We start from the raw sequence: 23,742 nt of genomic DNA, 5'->3' as shown, positions 1-23,742 counted from the left end.
AAGAAATTCCAGATGTTTGGGAGACATCTAAATTTCAAGGTCAGTGCCACAGAGGACAGCCATCTATTAAGTTCTATTTCAATAAGTCTCTGGGTAGTCAGCAGACACAATGCTGTCAGCCTGACCCAGCGTAGCATTTCCTATAGTTTACACATAGGGATGAACTTCTCAGCAAGATTAGTTAAGTACACACATAGACAAAAGATTGAAAAGAAATGGAAGATCTCAACACTAACCAGAAGGGAGGCAAGAATGGATGGGTATTTGGCTTTTCAGAATTTTTTCCAGGTTCGCAGTTAATACAATTCTGGATCCTGAGTGAAAGCAGCATAGATCCTTGCCTTTCAGGGAACCTGGAAAGCTGTATATATGAGGTGGTTATTTCCCCACTCATCCCCTGTAGACAATGTTCTAATTATGTCGATGGCTGCCACCTATTCCCTGGAAACAAGTATCTTGCATTTGGAAGATTTCTGGCCATGATTAAGGGTCAGTGTGAACCAATGGAAAAGACCCTTCGTTATGTGCAAAAGCTACTGTTCTGCACAGGAAGCAACCCAGGTTGATCCTGCTTAGTGTTGGACACCATTCTCTTACCAGATGGGCTTCCTTATTTAGAAAAACACACTACAATGATGCTATAGGAAAACTACTCTGGCAACAAGCCTTACAGAAGATATTAGTTACTATTTTTTAAAAGCATAAACATATATTTTAATATTTCAGTAGCTTGAAAAGCAAATGCTCATGCCTAGGTCCCTTTGGTTATTCCCTAAGATGGAGTGGGTGTGGTACCTGTAAATATTTGCACTGGGAGTGCCTTGTGCTTCATGGTACCTTTAAAGGAGGCTATGCATTGGGAGTCTGGGACCCTAGCATGTCTATTTTTAAAAACATTGGCACTCAGACTGGCTTGCCTCTCATCTGGCCTCCCAAGAGAAGTCACAATTTGCAAACAAGCACAATGGGCCTAAATCATCCCACCTCTGTTCAGAAGTAAGAACACACACACACACACACACACACACACACACACACCACACACAGAGTAAGGAAAGTAAAATCCATCACAATGGGAGGGTGGGTAGGATGGCTGTCCCAAATATAAATAATACATGAGAAAAAGCTATTTTCCAGACTGTTTGTTCACCAAACATTTAGATCCATAGAAGAGGTGTTCCAGGAAAACAACGGGAAGGGCCGGAATTAATTGGCTGCTAATCTCTTCACTTTTTGTAGGATGTTTCCTCCAGCAGTGGATTAAATCAATGTTTAATGCTACACAGGCTCAGCTGTGTCCATATTAGGAAAGCCCAAGCTCACATCTCTTTCTCAGTGAAGAAAGGACCCAGCCTCCCTCCTTTGCTCGCTTCCACCCCCCTGCCTGTGTAGGTGGGAGAGTAGGAGCCAGAGAATGTGAACTTGATCCAGCATTGATCAGCCAAGCAGCAAACTCTCATTGTTCTTTAGATACCAAACATAACTTCTCTCTACTAGGGATCAACCCAGCCATTCTGCATACAACACAGCTTTTGTGCTCAGTAGTAGGAGAGATGAAAAAGAACCACAAAGAACATTAAAGCTTTATTAGCCTCAACATAAGCACCTAATATGCAGAATTTAAGAATCTACCCAGGGAATTCATATTCATATTAATATTACGTATGTTAGATTCTCTTAAACCTAACAATCTGCTGGTCATTTCTGTCTTTACAATTATGGATTTCAATTTATACCATAAATACTCTGCTTTAGTTTTGCCTTCCATCTGAACATTTCTTACCTCACTGCCTTGCTCTCTGAGGTCCAAGAGCATTGGAAACCAGGCTAATATACCACTAGATGTGCTGTTGTTGCTTTTAAGTGCTGTCTTATGAATGTGGCTTAACAATCTTTATACAAAGCCATGTGTAATAAGAAATATACAGTTCAGAATTTAGACCTCAGCTACCTCCATCCTTGCCAGCTAGAAGCTGTGTAACCTCGGGCATGTCACATGACCTCTAGGAGATTATGCTGTCTGTCTTGCAGATTTGAGGATGAAATGAAATAGCCCATAAAGCAAGAGGCACAAAGATGGGCCGGTAGATGCTAATTCCCTTCCTCTTCCTCCCACACCCCAGCCCCAGAACAAAAGCCTGGGCCTTATGTCTGATATTCTGAACTTAAGTAAACTTTCAAAGGTATCAAATCAATGAGATGTGACATCATGATACAAAGCCTCACCTGACCACCGCACAGATGTGATGCCACTGATGGGGCCTACGGTGATATGGCACGGCTGAGCTACAACCAACAAGTGCCTGTCCCTTCCCAAAGGACTGGTGGACGTGAGGAAGCATGTTCTCTTTCTCATGTGCCTTATTATAAAGGGGATCATTCTGTTTCTGGTCCCATCTCTCTCAAAAACAATAAGCCCACTGTTGTTCTCAGAATATTGTAAAATGAAATTTGATATTTCCAAATTGTTCTCTGAAGGTACCAATATGACCAGGTGTTAGATGCAAAAACATCTAAAATCCTGATAGTAGCTACGTGCATTTAAAGCTAATGTAATAATTAAGAAGAGAGAAAGATTAAATTGATAAATACAATTCTACACAGAGCTATCTAACCTACATGTTCTTGGATTTACCCATTTACAGTTTTTTTTTTTTTAATGTTTATTTACTTATTTATTTTGAGAGCGAGAAAGTGAGCAGGGGAGGGGTGGAGAGAGAAGGGAGAGTCCCAAGCAGGCTCTGCACTGTTAGCACAGAGCCCGACACACAGCTCCACCTCAAAAACCGTGAGATCGTTACCTGAGCTGAAATCAAGAGTCAGACACTTAACCAACTGAGTCACCCAGGCGCCCCCATTTACACTTTCGTTCACTAGATGCATTTATACAAAACTCAGGCAGACATCTTTCAGTCACAAAATCACCGACAGTGATGAAGAAATACAATCTGAGGAGGAGAAACTCAGCAAGAACTCTGGAGAAACCAACTTTCCAATAAGTATAACCAGGAAGAGTCTTACAGAGAATGTATCTTTGCCTGGCCACAAGGAATATGAAAAGTGACTGCACACACAACTGAGGAAAAAGGAAGAGAATACAGAGCAAAGGAGATGAAGACCAGAGGAGCTGCCAACACGGAAGACAACCTCTCCCCATAAACAGGCCATGGGAGTGAGGGCCTTTCTCTCCAGTTCAACCCTATTATCACTTGTTGCCCTGGAGTCTTAGCCCCCAAGTCTGATGTATTGACTCTGGTTTCCCTTCCATGCATTTTCATGCCAATAAAGTTGCTGAGATTAAGAAGTGAATTGTGAAGGTTCCTGGCATAAATAATGTCGTATTGCAAGGTCAGGACTAATGACAACCAGGATGCCCTAAATGCTCTTTAAGAAAAACCATCTGATCTATGTAGCTCTCAATGTGGTTTGAAATTCCCTTAGCCTACAAAGGAAAATATTTTTAGCATGTAGCACACTTTGTAACAGACATATAAATGCACTGAAAATATAATTTTAGGAAAGCATCTGGGTTTGATCATTTCTTGTTATACCTCAATGCCAAATAGGTTCTACTTTGTCAATATAAGGAATATTGCAACATTCTGTTACAAGCTCAGAGATCACTGTAGCAATTTCTCATAAACATTTCATTACTGGCTCTGCTTGGTTTTATTTTTTAAAGTGGTAAATAATCTACAGATTTAAATATAAAAGCAGCATAAAAAATGACCATTCTGGACCATTTGGCCCCAATGTCTTCCTCTCCCAGAACTCACTGGACATTTTTCCCCCCAAGGTCATCTGGACAACAGACATAAGTGAATACTTATTTTTATGGCTCAAAATGTGTCCTAGAAATAGTTGCCTCTGTCTAAGGTAAACTCACCTGCAGCCTTTATTGATCTGCAGGCATTTCAAGACCCTGGCAAAAATTTTTTTTTCACCTCCTGCTGGCCAAACAGGTCTGTGAATAACTGATTTGCAATAGAAGTAAATGCCTATTCTTCAATGATCAGCCAGCCTAAACGCTCTTGCAGATTGATTATTACCTATGATTTCTCCTAATAATCATTTCAAATAGCAATTTGCCAACTGAAGAGCAAAGAAATGCACACACGAGATTTCTTGAGAGTATACCTTTGTAAAACACCACTCAGGAGGAAACATACGAAAACTCTCCCAATACCACTCCAAACTAAGGGCAATTCCACAGATTCCCAGGTAAGAAAGGAAGATGCTTAGAGGAAAAGCAAATCCCAACTTTGTTCCTCTCAGAGGCCACCAGGCTCATCTGGAGCTCACAGCTCAGCCAGGTACTGGGCGCAGCATACGGTAAAAAAGTGGCTCTGGCCTTCACCCAAGCCAGTGCCCCCCATTCCCCAAAGAAGCAGGAAGGGCTCAGAGAAGGCAAGTGGTTCACCCAAGGCCACACAGCTTAGTGCAGTACAGGACTGCTTGCAAAGCTGCATCTAATGTATCAGTTGCCTCCTGCATCCAATATAGGATTAAGTTTGCAGAACAAAAATTCACTACAGCGTGCTTTGTGAAAACAGCAAATTGGATACAACACAACTGACTCTCCTCTCCCACCCAGCCTCTGTTCCTGCTCCTTAACCTCAAAATAATGCAGCCTTGCATTTTATGCATCAAATTGTCTGGACCCCACTTAGATATGGTGGTGGTAGTTATAAATAGGATCAGCAGCAGAAACACTGAGCCTGTGAAGGCCCAAGCTGGAAGGCCGACCTGGAAGGACAGGGTCTTCTGTTGAATGAGCCGAACACACCCACTGCCAAGTGCCAATAAATCACAGACAACTGCCATACAGAGATATGTGTGTGACATGCTGTCCTGTTTTAAACACGTATTTGGATTTGGGAAGTTTGACAATCACGAACTATTATCCTGACCTGCGATACACTTGCTGGTGGGTCACCATTGGGCCGTGCACCCCAATGCTCTCCTGCTCTGGGGAAGTGGAGAGGACAAAATGAGGGCAAAAGCCAGGGACTCTAGTTGGAATTTGCTTTTGAATGCAAGTAAGAAGATAAAGGATGCATCCCTTAAATGCTTTAGAAAGTACATAAGCACACATTTTTGTTAGACCAATTGCTTTTTCTCATTTGTTATCTTGGTGACCTGATATTTATTACCTAATTTAGTTGCCATTTCAAGGGAGGAATAGCTATGTCTTTCTAAAGGCAAAGACCTAAACTCATCTCTACACACACTCCTATTTTTCACACCAAAAAATGCCGTAAAGCCATAAATTTCCCATGCAAAGTAGTCAGTCAGATACACAGGGCTACTATTTAGAAACATCCATTGGAAGAAGGATGTATATACACTATGGCACACACTTACGAAAAGCCCTGGAAAGTGAGGTTCATATTACTGCACGCACAAGGCACATTTTTGCCAACTAAAGAATAAAGAACAGATTTAGGAAAAGGAGCAGTCATTAATTACATTAAAAATCACCACCGCTCAGAGCTCCCTGCTGTATTCATTTGTTATCTCTTCATAAGTCTTGTAAAACTGAAGACAAGGATGGGATCAAGCTGATTTGGATTAAAAGTAACCCTGATAAAAACACAAAATACCTTACTTGGATGGACAGACGATTAAGGGTCCTAAAGCTGAGCCGTGGCACTGTCATCCACAAGAGCTATCAGCTTGGGCAGATCAGGCCACCACTCCTGGGGTGCAGCTCCCCCATAGGAGAAAAAATGAGCTCCTCACCAAGACTTGCTCCTGTCTAGGATTCTAAAGCAGACTGAAGGCTGTGCAACACCAGAAAAGACTAATATTTAACCAGGAAGCAATAGAGGCCACACCCAAGAAGCACATACCACGCGCATAGTAAATATACACCTATTTCGTACGATATAATGTCTTTCCACAAAAGAGAAGGGGAAAAAAAGGCCTGTGGCCTAAAATCAGCCAAGTGTTCCTAACAGCTTTCCTTGTCAGCAGGTGCTCTGGCGGCAGGTGCTGGTGGAAGTCCCTGTGAGCATCGTGGAGGGCCACCATCAGAGCCGCTGCCCAGAGGCATGGGATGCAGAGCTGAACATCAGTATGTGCAACAATGCTGTGCAATGTCAAAGTGCCAAGGGGCCCTGTGTGTGGGTGGGTGTGTGGGTCTCAGGGCTTTCCCCAGATGTGGGAAGAGTACAAGGCAAATACAGAATAACCAGCCTTTGATAGAGTCTACAAGAATATGCCTTCAGGCTAATAAAACAGAGAATAGGGGCAGTTCTTCAAAAGTAGAATCAAATGCTTTTCTATTGACATAAAGGTTTACAACCTAAAGCTGATATCTTTGTGCTAATTCTTTGAGTTTACATTGCTCCTTCTTTCCAGAGATGTCTCTCTATGAAATAGATAAAGCACCATTACAATGAAGTCCTGATAAGTGGTTATCACTATGATTGCTTCGATGTCCTTACTTAGGTGAATCTCTCTCATGGGTACACAGTATATATGAGCCTGAAAAACAAGTAACACCTGTAGATCCAAAATAGACTACCAGACTTTATACCTTGAGGCCAGTCACACTGGCTCCCTTGCACATGAGCTGGCTGACTTGTGACCCAGTGGGGCACAGCTGAGTCTCCTGCCTCCAGGCATGCAGTCTTCCAATGGACTTAGTCTCCTAGCTGAATGTGGCAAAGAAGTCAACCTCTTTGATTCCCCTAACCCTAACCCTAACCCTTTTGCACACCTGGAAAAAATGGTTGGTTTGTAGATGCCCCCATGGGCCATGGGCTCATGAGCAGAGCTGTGCCCTTTCCGCTCCATAAGCCCACTGTCTAGCACAATGCGTGGCATAATGGTTGAACAAATAAACCCGAACCATACTGCCAAATAATTGGATTGCCCAGGAGGAATGTAAGACTAAAGGATCCTAAGAGCTTAGATTATACTCAGTGAATAAGAAAACTTCTTTTGATTCAATACATTCCAGAATATGACCTAATTATGGATTCTGTCAGTTAGTCCCAGCCCTACTTATGGAGAGCATCATTCACTAGGTAGGGTCTGAGTCCAGGGTCCGTAGTTTTAAACAGCTTCCTGGATGATTCTGATAACCAGGTCTCAGCACGACTGGGCTTCGTGGACTTGTGGATCTCTAACCCAAGCCTACAAAGCTATGGTTCTAGAAAATACCCACACTTATCTCTTTATTAAAAACCATGTGTGTACACAAGCCCCTACCAACTGTCTCTATCAACTGGACGGAGCCAAATAGACTTTTCAAAGCTAGTGGCTCCTGCTTCCTTTTCCTTCTGATTCAAAAGGAAGCAAATATTGTTTTTCTCTCCATAGTGTCATACCCTGATCATGTTAGTGTCCCTCTGGGCCAGTTCAGAATTTTTCCTCTTTTTTTTTAAATTGTTTTTCACCATTTATTTTTCAGAGAGAGAGAGAGAGAGAGACAGAGTATGAGTGGGAGAGAGGGGCAGAGAGAGAGGGAGACACAGACTCTGAAGCAGGCTCCAGGATCTGAGCTGTCAGCACAGAGCCCAACATGGGGCTCGAACTCACAGATCTGACTGTGAGGTCATGACCTGAGCCAGAGTTGGATGCTTAATAGACTGAACCACCCAGACGCCCCCAGAGTTTTTATTTTTTAAAGAAACAAGTTCTTAAATGCTCTTTACCCACCTGAGAGAGTCATTCCCATATGCCTTCCTGAGCTCACTTTAAAAATAGGTGTCCAGGGCACCTGGGTGGCTCAGTCTGTTAAGTGTCCGACCCTTGATCTCAGCTCAGGTCATGATCTCACAGTTTGGCAGGGGAGGGTTGGGATTCTCTCTCTCCCTTTCTCTGTCCCTCCCCTGCTCATGCAGATGTGTGCACTCTCTCTCTCTCAAAATAAATAAATAGACTTAAAAAAAAAATAAAAATAGATGCCCAATCTGAGATCCTAAAGGATGCAGGCTTCCGTCTAGGTTAATATCCTCAGTGTTCTCCCTCATCACTTAGCAGGATTCAGGCATGTTATCTGCATTACATGAACTTGTGCCTGTTTCACATGGCTTCTTACGTATTTCTCTATCTGTTGGCCCACTGCATGTGCTTTCTGGGGAGACACCATTGGCCATCCAGATACCGAATGATGTTTTAAAAAGCATCCATGTAAATGAACAGTTCCTGGACATAAGAGTTCGAAGTTAAAAACCATGGGGTGAAAGTCACTCCCTCACTGTTCCTCTCACTTCCCGAAACTCCCTAGAACCGGAATGGAGGAGTGAGGCTTGGCCTTTCATCCGGGAGTCTTCCTTTTAGCCAGGCTGCTTGCACATCTGCAAGCCTCTGGCGGCCCTCAGTGGCTCTTGAATCTTGTGGGAACCCTCCAGCATCACATCCAAGTTCCTGTGCAGTCTGGCAGGGTCCTGCCTAACTAATCAATGCCCTTTGCAGATCCCACTCTCCACGAAAAGCAAGCAACAATAAACCCGTCCCTGACAAGGGAAATGGAAGGGGGAAAGATCACTATTCCAAACTGTGGCCAAAATGCATTCACCTAGAGCCCCTGGGTGGCTTAGCTGGTTAAGTGTCTGACTCTCTTGATTTCAGCTCAGGGTCATGGGATTGAGCCCTGTGTCGGGCTCCACACTGAGCATGGAGCCTGCTTAAGATTCTCTCTCCTTCTGCCCCTCTCCCCTGCTTTTGCACACTTTCTCTCTAAAAAGAAAAAAATGCATTCACCAATTATATTTTTTTATCGCTACAAAAAAAAATGCACTGACCCTTCTATTACTGTGGGCAGAATGACCTTGTTTAGAATGTGGCAGAGGCTGGGAGGGAGCAGGGAGTGACAGTGAGGCTGGCTAGGAAGCTGCTTTCCCCCCTCCCTTCCATCAGGATACTGCCTCCATTCCTCTGGGATACTGCCTCCATTCCTCCATTCCTCTGGGCACTACCCACCGAGCCTTAATCATGTTTATGACAAACTGGTTCCTCAGCCCCGCCTCCCCATCATAGAGCTCTGACTCCAACATACATGCTCAGTTTTCCACCACCAGACGCTGGTTATGGCTCTCCTCCTGCCTGGAATGGCCTTCTCTCCTATGTGTCCTTCAAGATTGCCTTCAAATGGTACTTCAGCCCTCCCTGCTTCCACACATGGGAAATGACCTCTTTCTTCCAAATGCTAAACTTTAGTTCATTTTTCACAGTTACTGCTTTCTGTCTTAGGTTGGTTATTTGTGTATCTGTTTTCCCTACTGAATTATTAAGCATGTTGAGGGCAAAGCCTGTGTTCTCTCATCTTTGAGTCATCCACAGTCCCTCATAAAGGACAGCCATACAGGCTTTATTTGTGGGAAGAAGGGAGGGGAAAGAGAGGGAAGGCACTGGAGTAGGTATGATTTCAGACCCTGGAAGATTCCTCTCACAAATCTCATCCATCTGGCCTGGGATGCTTCACAGCTCTGTAGAAGCCTAGGCTCCAACACAGTTACAAAGGAAATCTTCAAGGGAGAGGAGACACTTTTCATCCTTATTATTCCCTTGGAGTCTCCTCTTAGACTCTTGCGAATGAGATTCAAATTCTTTCTGGAAATCGGGTTTTGAAAGGGAGAGAAAAGAAGGAAGGACACAGAGCTTTCATTCGCACACCAAAGGGAAATGCCTCCTGTTTCCTCATGGTGCCTTATGCATAGACAGTGTCAGATCAGATGCCCCCACTAACACGCAATGCCCAGCACAGACCTTCAGTTGCCTAGCACTCTCTGGGAGAACAGACCCTTCCTTCCCATATTTCTTTCTCTCTCATTCCACAAGACAGAATGTCATTTGGGACCCCCCCAAAACTATAGACACCCAAAATAAACATCCCTAGGGGAATAAAATATAGTGAGGTTGACTTGAGTGATTTTCATTGGCCATTTTGAAGGGATTCACAAGAAATGTGGAACTAATCAGGGAAGTGTTGGGAATAAACATTGCCAAGTACTGAAGTTTTCTCCCCAAAATTCGCATGTTGAAGTCCTAACCCTTAATACCTCAGAATGTGATTGTATTGGAGATAGGGCCTTTAAAAAGGTGATTAAGGTAAAATGAGATCACATTAGTAGGCTCTAATATAATCCAACTGGTGTCCTTATAAGAAGAGAAGATTAGGACAGAGATCTGTACGAACACAGAAGAAGAGACCACGTGAGGACAAAGCAAAAAGGCGGCTGTATGTAAGCAAGGAAAGAGGCCTGAGGAGAAACCAAACCTGCCCACACCTTGATCTTGCACTTCCGGCCTCCCAAACCGTGAGATGATAAATGTCTGTTGCTTAAGCCTCCCAGTCTGTGGGATCTTGTTGTGGCAGCCTGAACTAATACGAGCATGAAGGCACAGACACCTTCATGTAAAATCAGGCTACAAACGAAAACTCTCCGTCTCTTGTGACTGTGGAACAGTGTATCACTCTGAGGGGTTTATTCGATAAACCATGGTGACTCAACATTACAGGCCCTGCCCAAACTGAGGCCAGAGAATCTAGTCAATGTATCTCAAAGTACCCCTTACAAGATGTCTACTCACTTAGAAAACATGAGTCGAACCACTGGACAAAAATGACAGCAAAATTATTAGGAGCCCCCAAAGCTCACCTCATAATGGTAAATGCTATTATTGATAAAAAAAAAAAAAAAAAAAAAAAAAAAAAAGAACTAATACAATTTCTCTGGAATTTGTAAAAAACAAACCAACCGGTCTCGGTTTTCTTGAATGACCATTAAACGTAGAATTCTTGGGGCGCCTTGGTGGCTAGGTTGATTAAGCGTCCAACTTCGGCTCAGGTCATGATCTTGCAGTTCGTGAGTTCGAGCCCTGCATCAGGCTCTATGCTGATGGCTCAGAGCCTGGAGCCTGCTTCGGATTCTGTGTCTCCCTTTCTTTCTGCCCCTCCCCCACTCATGCTCTGTTTCTCTCTCTCTTTCTCTCAAAAATAAACATTAAAAGAATTTAAATGTAGAATTCTTATAGACACCACTGAGATGGAGTATCCCAATGGGCCTTAAAATAATGTTGGTGTTATGGCACAAGAACAGACACTCAGATCAATGGAACAGAATAGAGAACTCAGAAATGGACCCACAAACGTATGGCCAACTAATCTTTGACAAAGCAGGAAAGAATATCCAATGGAATAAAGACAGTCTCTTCAGCAAGTGGTACTGAGAAAACTGGACAGCGACATGCAGAACAGTGAACATGGACCACTTTCTTACACCATACACAAAAATAAAAAAATGGATGAAAGACCTCAATGTAAGACAGGAAGCCATCAAAATCCTCGAGGAGAAAGCAGGCAAAAACCTCTTTGATCTTGCCCGCAGCAACTTCTTACTCAACACGTCTCCGGAGGCAAGGGAAACAAAAGCAAAAATGAACTATTGGGACCTCATCAAAATAGAAAGCTTTTTTCTGCACAGCAAAGGAAACAATCAGCAAAACTAAAAGGCAACTGACAGAATGGGAGAAGATATTTGCAAATGACATATCAGATAAAGGGTTAGTATCCAAAATCTATAAAGAACTTATCAAATCAACACCCAAAAAACAAATAATCCAGTGAAGAAATGGGCAAAAGACATGAATAGACACTTCTCCAAGGAAGACATCCAGATGGCCAACCGACACATGAAAAAATGCTCAACATCACTCATCATCAGGGAAATACAAATCAAAACCACAATGAGATACCACCTTACACCTGTCAGAATGGCTAACAATAACAACTCAGGCAACAACAGATGTTGGTGAGGATGCGGAGAAAGAGGGTCTGTTTTGCATTGTTGGTGGGAATGCAAGCTGGTGCAGCCACTCTGGAAAACAGTATGGACGTTCCTCAAAAAACTAAAAATAGAACTACCCTACGACCCAGCAATTGCACTACTAGGCATTTATCCACAGGATACAGGTGTGCTGTTTCGAAGGGACACATGCACCCCCATGTTTATAGCAGCACTATCAACAATAGCCTAAGTATGGAAAGAGCCCAAATGTCCATCGATGGATGAATGGATAAAGAAGATGTGGTATATATATATACAATGGAGTACTACTCGGCAATTAAAAAGAATAAAATCTTGCCATTCGCAACTACGTGGATGGAACTGGAGGGTGTTATGCTAAGTGAAATTAGTCAGAGAAAGACAAAAATCATATGACTTCACTCATATGAGGACTTTAAGAGACAAAACAGATGAACGTAAGGGAAGGGAAACAAAAATAACATAAACACAGAGAGAAGGACAAAATAAGAGACTCTTGAATATGGAGAACAAACTGAGGGTTACTGGAGGGGTTGTAGGAGGGGGGATGGGCTAAATGGGGAAGGGGTATTAAGGCATCTACTCCTGAAATCATCGTTTCACTATATGCTAACTAATTTGGATGTAAATTTTAAAAAATAAAAAATAAAAGTAAACAAACAAAAAATAATGTTGGTGTTATTACCTAAACCGTGCAAAAACAAGCTTACAAGTTATTCGCCTAATGAACCACTGACTTTCTCTGCGCTACAAGCACCACATCTTATCAAATTTCCTGTTTTGTAACCGGCACACTTTCCCTAGGAGACTTGAGTTTTCCATCATTTGCTTGTGTGGCCTTTGGCAACTTGTAGATGTGTGCTTAAAAAGAAGTGGTGTTTTCCAAGACAACACAATAGCCTGCTGTTGTAACTTCTGGGATGCAGGAGCAAGTCTGGGAGCTTGAGCTGCTTCCTGCCTATTTCCCAGACACTCGATGTGATCAGCTCTCCCCCATCTTCTCTATCCTCATCAGTGCCACTGCTGCCTGTGATTTTGCCATTTCACATGTGCTGAGCACTTCCCCCAGAGCAGACAGAGCCAGAGATGGGCCGTGAGGCGCTCTGGCGTCTGTGTGCTACCTAATAGTACCTCGGGAAACAGGTTGCCTGGGAGCTGAAATGAAGAGCTGAAGTGAGGCTGGTAATTAGTTCATGCCCTTCTGGGTGTCCACTGTGAATAAGCACTCCCATCCATGCATTATAATCATCTGTGCCGTCAGAGCAGATTGAGGGGCGTGTATGGGTTGGTCAAGCTGTATCTTTATCCATACATCTGACAAAAATATAGATGTTTTCACTTACATTTATTTGGTGGGGGATTTTAAGGCATGGTGCACTCAGATTTTAATTCAACTAATAGCTTTAGAGCAGCACTGTTCAATAGGAATATACGCAAGCCACATTTGTCATTTAAAATTTTCTAGTTGCTGAATTTAAAAAGTAACATGTAACAGCCACAATTAATTTTAATAGTATTTTTTACTGGGTATATATGCATTGGGTTATGATGTAGCCAAAACAGTATCATTTTGACATGTAAACAATATTTTAAGAAAGATTAAAGAGATATTTACCCTTCATTTTTTTATATTAAATCTAAATCTGATGAGTTTTCACAGTCCACCTCAAGTGCTAAATTTTAACCAGAAATGCTTGAACTGTATTTAGATTTCATAAAATTTAGTTTAAAAAGTAGATTCATTAGGGCGCTGGGGTGGCTCAGTCGGTTAAGTGTCCGACCTCGGCTCAGGTCATGATCTCAAGGTTCGTGAATTTGAGCCCCACGTCAGGCTCTGTGCTGACAGCTCAAAGCCTGGAGCCTGCTTCAGATTCTGTCTCCCTCTCTCTCTGCCCCTTCCCAGCTTATACTCTGTCTCTCTCTCTCAAAAATAAACATTAAAAAAAAAAAAAAAGTAGATTCATTCACATACCCAAAGTTGTTCCAAACAAAAACTGAATTATTCTTTTAACCTTTAGATTTAGATTCAATTAAAAATTCAGCTCTTCAGGTACCCTAATTATTTTTCAAGCACTAATAACTGCATGTAGCTAGCAGCTGCCATATTGCCATAGACCCTGAGCACCTACTATGTGCATCACAGCAGGTAAGGCAAGGATGAGTCAGACACAGCCCTTGTTTCCTCTGGCAGGGGGCGGAGGGCGGGGGGTTGGGCAGCCTGTGGATGAGGCACAACGCAAACAGCAACAATGTAAGGCAGGCTACCACACTTGCTAAGGACACAGAAAGGAAGGCATTGCAGGGAGAGAAAAAGGCATGTGCAAAGGAAGGCTGGGGGCAAAGAAACAATCATGTAGAGATTGGAAATTATGGTTGGACATACGCCTAGGAGGGTAGAAATTAAAGTTTAAAAAGACAGCCTGGGGCAGTTCTGCTGATAGCCTCAAATAGCAGGCCAAAGAGTTTGTCCTCAATCCACTGTTAGTGGGGAAAAAAGTTCCTGGTGAGGATGAGTCTTTTGGAAAGATTCACTTGGTATTGATGCAGCAATAGATGGGGGACGGTTTGGTGGCTAAAAAACCAACTAGTTACTGAACCAGTCCAAGCAAAATACAATGGAACAATGGGGGAGGTGCTAGGAAAGGAAAGAAAATTCAAAATTTAATAAATATGTACATAAGGATACCAGGACTTGGCAATGTGGCCAGGAATTCAAAGAAAAAGAGGAGTCGGAGAATTCTGTAGCAGCTAAAATAAGGAAGTAGAGATGAAAGACTGGATGGGAAAAGTTATTTCTAATGTATCTGCATATAAATGTTTTAAAAGGAGATTGGAATATGTGTACATATGGGCTGGTAGGGGGCGGGAGGAGACCTTTGGGCAGACATGAAAAGAAATCAAAATCTATTTATAGAATGGCCAAATTAGCAGAATGGGTGACTTTCTAAGAAATAATGTATACTATTCCAACAGTGGGGGCGAGGAGGGAATCTGAGTAAATTAAATTACAGTACCATTTGTTAGAAAGCTATGCAGCTGCAGGGGCACCTGGGTGGCTCAGTCGGTTAAGCCTCTGACTTCAGCACAGGTCATGATCTCACAGACCGTGGGTTCGAGCCCTGCATCATGCTCTGTGCTGACAGCTCAAAGCTTAGAGCCTGCTTCAGATTCTGTATCTCCTTCTCTGCCCCTCCCCCACTCACACTCTTTTTCTCTCTCAAAACTTAAAAAATTTAAAAAAAGAGAAAGTTATGCAGCTGTTAAAAATTATGGCTCTTCTGTTTCCGATTCTGTGTCTCCCTCTCTCTCTGCCCCTCCCCCGTTCATGCTCTGTCTCTCTCTGTCCCAAAAATAAATAAACGTTGAAAAAAAAAATTAAAAAAAAAATTATGGCTCTTAAATTATATCAAAGGATATGGAAAACTGCTTAAGATATACTTTTAAATGAGAACTTTCAGTTTGAATAAAAAGATTCCAATTTTATTTAAAAAAGGTATGCACCTAGGGATGCCTGGGTGGGTCAGTTGGTTAAGCCTCCAACTCTTGATTTTGGCTCAGGTCATGATCTTGTGATTTGTTAGATAGAGCCCTGCACTGACAGCACAGAACCTACTTGGGATTCTTTCTCTCCCTTTTTCTCTGCTGTTCCCTCGCTCTTTCTCTCTTTCTCTCTCTCTCAAAATAAATAAATAAACATTTTTTTTTTTAAGATATGCACCTACATTCTGTATATCACATAAAATGTGTGGAAGGACTCATACTAAGTGGTTAGCAAGCATGGATGAGCTCTGGGGAGTAAGACTGAGGGGGCAAGGGCTTTTGCTTTTTATATTTTGCTACTGCTTGAACTTGCTACAGAGAACATCTTATTTTGAGTTTTAAAAAGGGAGACAGGGTACCTGGGTGGCTCAGTTGGTTGAGCATCCAACTCTTGATTTGGGCTCAGGTTGTGATCCTGGGGTCATGGGATTGAGACCCATGTTGGACTCCACACTGAGTGTGGAGCCTGCTTAAGATTCTCTCTCTCCCTCTCTGCCCCTCTGTCCTGCTCACGCATGCACTCTCTCTCTCTCTCAGAAACAAAACAAAACAAAACAAAACAAAACAAAACAAAACAAAACAAAAACAACAATAAAAAGGTAGACAAAGGTCAAACTATGTATTCATGCATCAAAAAAAAATGACTGAAGGGATTTATCCCAAAAAATTATCTCTGGGCCATTTTAATTTTATTACAATTTTTTTTATATTCTAAAATAAATATGTAATACTTGTATAATTAGAAAAAAGTCATAAAAGGAAATAACCTATAATACCAATGGTACAATCAATTTTAAATCTGTTTGCAAAGCCAAAGGTTACAGGGTTGGGTGTTCTTTAAAGAGGTTTGGATCCAATTTCTTTTACTTCTTTGGGGCTCATGCTTACTTTTATTGCTGCTGAAGTGATTTCCACATTTTTTTTAATGATTTCCATTCAGTGTGGCCAAAAAGGAAAATCGAGGCCAACCACAAGGCAAGCCTTCCTGAGAGGAGACAAAAAGCCTCTGTAACCTGTGGAATGAAAACTTTACCAGGAGAACGTGACTCTTTTGTCATGAATGACTTCAATTGCTGGTGGACAGAAATTTTTAACGAGAACAAAGAGCATCGAAGTGATTTCAGTGCCCTGGTTGTCAATCCAGGCCAAGCACACTAGTAACTTTATATTATAACGATGAGGACAAAGAACAAGGTGTCCCATTCACCGCCAGGCTCCTGCAACCAGAGGGTCCCGGGCCTTTGCAGAACCTTTCACTGCAGTGGAAGGGAGAAGGAACTCTCAAGGAGCACAAAAAGGGCTGTGAGCAAGTACATCAGCATCAACCATATACGTAATGGCAGAGAATGGGTACAGAGATGAAACGATGTCGTCTGATCATTCACCAATGGAAAGATGTGCACTAAATCAGGGTCTTTTCTGTCTGACGCTGTTGTTTTTACTGAACAGTTAAGCGCCCAAGGAAATACCAGTTGGGTCTTAAAGACAATTTATAGCTGGGTTGGCCTCATTGCACCTGGCTGTGTTTTGACAGCAGGTTTCGTCAGTTTATAGCAGAAATTCTTGTCTACACTATAAGCTGTCACAAACGCAACTAGACCTTGGAAAAAATGTACCGCTCAGAGGCAAATCTCCCTTTCGCCGCACCCCTCCCACTTTTAATGAAAAGCAAAAGCCTTCTGCTGGTGGCACAGCCTCCTTCTCTTCAGGGGAAATCAGGGAACCTCCTGGGACCACGAGGGTCAGCCCCAGTGTTACAACCCAAGCGGGGTGCGCCTGCTTCTGGGCACCCGATTAAGGACTCTTTCTTTCCTCTTCCCTGAGGGCTAACTGCTGAATACAGCGGCCTTGTTGTTCGGAGCCAGGAAATTTCAGGATTCTGCTCTCTGAGCTCCCCACTCTTCCCAGCTGCCAGGCCGCGGAAAGAATGTCTGGGCGCCTTGCAACCGCCTGGCCTCAGAGCACAAGGCATGCAGCTTTGGCGAATGCCCTCTGCCCCCATCTAAAACAAGAAGGCAGCACTTGGCTAGTTGGGATCAGACAATCCTTAACTTTGTTTTTGAGATTTTTCTAGTCGGCAAATGGCCTGGCAATGACTTCGGCAAATGACTTCCACCATCGTGGAAGTCACAGAACCTCATTACAATACCTAGGAGGTGAGAGCACTGGCTCCCGGGACAAGGTGCTGCCTTATCCACCCCTGTTTTGTTTCGCTTTTTTAGACCTCAGGATTTTATTCTTTTCTGGTCCCAAGGACTGGGCCAAACAAATAACTTTTAACAGGTGCCACGCATCCCCGAACAGAAGGCAATGCGTCCTTTTTAGGAATGAGTTCATGGTGGCTGGTGGCCGACATCTCCCCCCATGGGACAGAAAGGACAAAGATGCAAAGAGAGGATGAAAAGGTAATGGAGAGCAGCCCCTCCTGTTCCTTAATTTCATGGTTCACAGACATTCATTGACATTCAGACACTCCCAAGGGGAAGCTCATATAACCAGCCATGAAACTAGAAACGAGCAAGCTAAGGGGGCTGCTTGCCTGGACCCAGGGCAGAGTTTCTCACAGCCATGGGGGTCCACTCCCAGACACTAGGGCCCACTGTGATGGGTCTGCAGCTGCTCGGGGGACCGGCCCAGATTGGGAAGCTCCAGGCCTGCAGAGTCCTTTGACCAGCCCCACGCAGGATGCCTCCCTCGACTTCCCAGGGCCCATGCTCTAATGAGGGTCAGCACTCGGGGGCTGCCCTTCAGGCTCCAGGAAGCACAGGACCTGGGAAGAGTGGAGAGAGAGGAGGCCTCAAGCCAGGTAGCTCCTGTGGAGCTGAGGCTGGGTGGGAACGTCTCTCCCACAGAGGTGCCCATGGGCCGAAAGAGGAGGAGACAGCAGAACCTTCAGGAGGGGCAGGTCCTGGTCCCTAAGACAGAGAGATGAATCTAAATAGCGCATGCAGATAGGACCAGCTTGAGGCAGGGATGCAGAGCCAGAGGAGGAAGCTGAGGAGCTAGCTGCACCGGGGAAATGATGGGGAATGAGGGCACAACAGGTCAGAGGAGAGCTGCAGGCGAGCCGGCTCACTCATTCATCCGGCTGTGTCCAAAGAGCAGAGCTGGAGGCCACCTGCTCAACCCACTAGTAGCCTCGAAGTGCTGCCTGGTGACAGCACCCAAAACATACACCACACTTTGCAAGATCTCATTTAACACACCGCTCAAGGTCAACCAGGCGCCCTCCTACAGCACCACTTGAGGCAGAGGCCAGAGGCACACGTCATGATGGCAGGCCGACAAGGGTGGGAGACTGTCATTTTCCCGACTCAGGGATACTCCAACTCAGCCAGATGATTAATTTTATATTTACACACATAAGTAAATCACTGTCCTAAGCAATACACCAAGCAGCAAGCTTTACTATCCTCCACAGACTCTCCTGAGCAGCAATGTTGGGCGCACCTGGGGTATTCCAGAACTCTCAAGCCAGTCTCGGAAGATGTTCTCCACAGACAACTCAAGCCTTTAAAAATAAAATGAAAAGGAAAGGATTAAAAAGGTACAGAGCACTTATTACATACCATGTTTCTATGGTACCTCACAGCATCTGTCTTCCAGAGAGGTAGCTACTCTCTGGAGAAAGCAACGCTATCCCAGGTTAAAGTGCAGGGGGGGGTACCCAGCCACACTCAGGACAGCTTCGGTCAATAGGAAGGTGCACCATGAAATCTAAACATCAGAGGCACACCATCGTAGGTGCTCTCAATGCCTTGGCAGGAACTGTTTGGTTGGGAGTACCGATTCAGGGACGATAGGGCATGTCCACAGGACACATCAGGCGTGACCACTTCCCCCAGAGCTGACGGCACAGTGAAATCCGAATGCTGTAGCACTAAGTACACCAAAGTGACATTTGAACTTTATCGTGACGAGGGGCTGTGACAGGCATAAATGGTGCAATTCAACGTCAGAGCACAGACAGGCTTGGCTGCAGGAGTGCACACGGTTTCCACGCCTCTGTTTTAAGCAGGCCCACATTCTGCTTTATTTGAACCATTACAGTTGCTTGTTAAGTCTGACCCAAAGTCAGCTGAAATTCTTTTTTTTTTTTTTTTTACGTTTATTCATTTTTCAGAGATGGAGAGAGAAAGAGAATGAGCGAGGGAGGAGCAGAGAGAGAGGGAGACACAGAATCTGAAACAGGCTCCAGGCTCCAAGCTGTCAGCACAGAGCCCGACGCAGGGCTCAAACTCACGGACCGTGAGATCATGACGTGAGCTGAAGTCGGCCGCTCAACCGACTGAGCCACCCAGGCACCCCAGCTGAAATTCTTTTGGTTTCAGGTCCTGCTGATTTGAATACTCCTTACATTTGTGAAATATCCAGTATATTTAGGGTCAAGAGACCTTAGGTTGTGTCTTCCTGTCTTCCTGGGCTAATGACGTTTAAAGCAACCCCAGCCCACTTCTAGATAACTCCCACTCATGCCCCGTATCTCTGCTCACAGAGGCCTTTCCCAAGCCCTCTCCCAGGCTGTGTGTGACACCTACTGTGCTCCCTGTCCCCTGCGCCACAGCATTCATCAGTTTGTAACTGTCATTTATTTAACCACTTGCCCTTTACCTGTCCCCTCGCTGGGTTGAAGCTCTCTGAGATCAGGGTCTAATGTCTGTTTTACTCACTTCTCTAAATCCAGAACGGAGACCAGTTCCTGGTGTAAGACGATTCCCACTGGTATTTTTTATTGGAATGAGTGAAAACACATTTCACAGTGGACTCAATAAAAAATATTCCCTTTTAATTTAAAAATTACCTTTCCCAGTAAGAGATTCCCAAGGTGTTAGGCTCCAAAACGTTAAAAAAACTGTATATATATAGAATATCCCTTTCCTCCCTCCCTTTAGGGGTTGCAGAGAAGCTGTGGAAAGATACAGTGCTATCTGCATTGTGAAGGTACTGAAGGCCAGCGCTCCTTTCACCTCCCAGGCTGGGAAGTGGTGGGAAAGGGAGGAGGGAAAAGTGGGTGGGGGTGGGGAAGAGGGGGCCGGGCTGATATTTTCACTTCTTTTTTCTTCCCCAGTGAGAAGCAAGTCGCTGGGTGCCTTGCTCTTCCCGGGGCCAGGGCAAAAGCCAAGGTTGCCGAAGGGCTCAGCTGTTGGTATTTCCAAACAAAACAGGGGGCAAGAGGGACTACACAGACAAAGCGGTTTGGATTCATTTTCAAGGTGATGTCCATCTGTGGGATGAACAGCAGGGGAAGGGGAGAGGCCAGCAGTGGAGAAGGGGAGAGTGACGACCTCCCAAGGCTGCTCACCCCAGACTCAGTGGAATTATTGGATGTGCCTCGTGTGCAGGTACCACCGGGTGCCACTGTCCCCGAGCCTTGCCCCACCTCTTTGTGGCCAGTTAGCAACATCAATCCAGGTGTGAGTGGCCAAGCTCCCCCTCATGACCATGAGAGTGTAGAGACGTGTGTGCATGCACGTGTGCACTCATGTGCCTGTGTGTGTGTGTGCAGCACATGGGGCAGGGGTGGGTGGATGACTGGAAGAGAGGAGGTGGCTCCCAGAACACCTTAATCCAGGTCACTGTTCCTTTTTGAGCTTGGTTGGTGGCACGGAGCAGTGCTGGAAATGCCTGTAACAGGCCTGATTGATCTGCTGGGGGGAGTAGGCAGGGCTGAAGGGGCCTCTTGGAGAAGTATCTGAGGAAACTCAAAGTGGTCTTATTTTCTAAGGAAATGTGAGGGGCTGCAAAGGCAGAGACTGTATTATTTCCATTGAAGACAAGGTGCTCCATGCAAGGCCTGCTCGTTTGGAACAAATGCAGACCATTCCCACCTTGTCTGGCACTCAGGAGGGCGGTTCATTTGGTGGTGCTGGGTTCCTGCCCTGGGGCCTCAACAACTGTGGGGGGGATCTGCTGGTGCTCTAAGTTGTCTGTCCTGATTGAGAGGCATGCCTGCTTTCTTCCTGTCCTTCCTTCCCAGAAGCTTTGCTGAAGCTTCTCCTAAGCCGCCCATTCATCTGCTTCCTTTCCTGGGTCAGGAGCCCTGGGGCCAAAAGCTCCTGTCGCCATCCTTCCAGCGAACTCAGGAAAGCCAAAGCAAGAGGCTCACTCTGACCTGAGCTCTGTTGTGCTGTGGCATTCTAGAAAAACAGGCATTCTTAAACCTTGCACAACTTGAGAGGAAGACAGGGAATTTAGAAAGGATTTAGACAAGAGTGGTAGTGAGGATCAAAGGGCCGAGTGCATTGGATCCACAAGGGAGGTCAAGGGAACTGGGATTAAATGTCCTGAAGAAGAGAAGTCTGGGAGTGACTTCATGGCCATTTTTGAGTGATTTTACAAAAGATGGCGAACAGCTGTTGTGCCTCCCCGTGGAGGAGTAAGAGCACGGACATAAATTTCCTTCAGGGAATTTTAGCTTAAAAACACGTTGTTAGGGGTGGCATGGGGAGGGGCTGAGGAGTGGAGTCCTGGAATGCTACTGAGCAAGGCCCAGTCTTCACCAGAGAAAACTGAAGAACAGGCAGTGCCTCCTGCCTGCGGGCGTTCGTTCCCTGCATAGATCTATAGGGCACAGGGTTCTGGGGAAGGCTCAGATCGGAAACCCTGGGGCCTGTCTGTTAGGGACACACAACAGACATAGTCACCGTGCTGCCAGGGCCTGCGCGGAGAGGTGGGACTATGTGTGGAAGGGGCACCGGCTGCATCAGGTGCGACAGCTAGAAGGAGGACAGTGGGAGGTGTGTTAGGGGAGCCTTTTTTTTTGAAGCTTATTTATTTATATTGAGAGACAGAGTATGCTCATGCAAGCAGGCTGCTGGCAGAGAAAGAGGGAAAGAGAGAGTCCCAAGCAGGCTCTGTGCTGCCAGTGCAGAGCCCTACACGGGGCTCGATCCCATAAACCGTGAGATCATGACGAAATCAAGAGTTTGATTTAACTGACTGCACCACTCAGGCATGCCAGGAGTCTTCCTAAAGGAAGCAAAGCTTGGACCACGTCATGGAGGAAGGCTGTGCTGTGCCCAGTGATGGAGCAGGACCAGTAAAAGAGAAGGAAAGTGCATGCAGGTAAAGGGAGCTGAAGCAGGAAAGCGCAAAGCCATGGTCACCTGGGCTGGCACACGGAATGAGGTGAGGGAAGAAAAGGGGTAACCTTTGAGAACGCTGAAACCCTGTCCCTGGGCCTGGGCTTCATCAAAGAGGCACTGAATATGGCTACAGAACGGCACAAACAAAATGGAGTCGAGGAAGAGTACCTGAGGGAAAAGAGGCTGGAGGCAGGGAGACCAAAGTGGAGGCTGTGAATGTGTTCACATGAGAGGCTATGTGAGGAGGATTAGACAGACGTGGTGTGCTGGGGATGGATGTGGAGGGGGGCACTGGATGAGTGAGAGACCATGTGCAGACACTGGGCCCCATCGCTCTCTGCAGGATGATTCCCCATGGAATGAATATACATGCTGGTGAACAATTTGTGCTACGGTCTACAACCTGAACAACAGACCAGGCCAACTGTGTGGTTTTATTCCGTTGGAAAGTATTAAGGCAAATTTTGCTTTGCCATATTTAGTATTTGCACACACAGGTACTACTATACCATGGCACCAAAAACAAAGCAAATAAGAACTCCTCTGTCCACTATCAAGTAAAGGCATAAAAGTAGCAGCTACTATTTATTGAACACCTACTATGTACCAGGCACTGTAGCGAAATCTCATTTACACTTTACAACATTTGTACAAGACCAATACTATTATCCCCATCTCAGAGATGAGAAAATACAAATTCCAAGAAGTTAAGGGATTTATCCAAGGCCACACAGGTGGTACTTGAAGAGCTGGGATCCAAGTCTATGCTGCCTGGCTACAAAGCCCCCGCTTTTCTTTCTATGCTGAACCTGGGCATCGTGATATGTTGGTCGTGACTTTTGGTGCAGGCAAATCTGTGGAAAAGAAGGGCCTGTGCTTGCTCCCAACACTCCTGCCTTCTTGCTCATGTCTCTCCTGCTGAAGGTGGCCTGGCCCCTGCTGTAGTCACCCTGTTTGTCTGCCCTTCGATTTCAGTTCTGAAGAGATGGAGAGACCCTTAGGAGGGGCAAAAGTGCGAGGGCAGGAGAGTTCATTGTTCAGCTGCATTGAGGGGCAAAAGACACTCTTCCTTGAATGAAAAGAACATGTGTTTTCAGATCACTTTCCTTTGGAAAGGTTCAAAGCATCTTATAACCATTATCACTTCATTCCTCATAATATCCTTGTGAAGTGGGTGTCAATTGTTGTGTGTGGCTTCTAGCAGATGGAGAAACTGCAGCATGAGAAGACTGGCCAAAGTTGGGCCAAAGGGCCAAAGAAAAGACCCAGGTTTCTCGACTCCCAGTGCCATGCAGATGTCAAACCGCACTGATGCGTATTTGGGAATTGCTAATGGG

At 44.9% G+C, this 23,742-nt stretch overlaps 1 protein-coding gene across 13 annotated transcripts in view; it reads right to left on the bottom strand.

Annotated features, from left to right (window-relative positions):
* Positions 1 to 23,742, bottom strand: part of LOC123593803 (aminopeptidase O (putative)) — a 344,225-nt gene that overhangs the window by 84,150 nt on the left and 236,333 nt on the right. For all 13 annotated transcript variants that reach the window (XR_006710542.1, XR_006710538.1, XR_006710539.1 and 10 more), the window contains exon 11: positions 18,771 to 18,831. Coding sequence is in view for 7 of the 13 variants with exons in the window: in XM_045470318.1 (XP_045326274.1) it covers positions 18,771 to 18,831 (61 nt within the window). In the remaining 6 variants the exon portion in view is untranslated. The remainder of the gene's footprint in view (positions 1 to 18,770; positions 18,832 to 23,742) is intronic.

Source organism: Leopardus geoffroyi, chromosome D4 (assembly GCF_018350155.1).
Source record: "Leopardus geoffroyi isolate Oge1 chromosome D4, O.geoffroyi_Oge1_pat1.0, whole genome shotgun sequence".
In the NCBI taxonomy this organism is placed as follows: domain Eukaryota; kingdom Metazoa; phylum Chordata; class Mammalia; order Carnivora; family Felidae; genus Leopardus; species Leopardus geoffroyi.
This window is presented reverse-complemented; position numbering and strand designations above follow the sequence as displayed.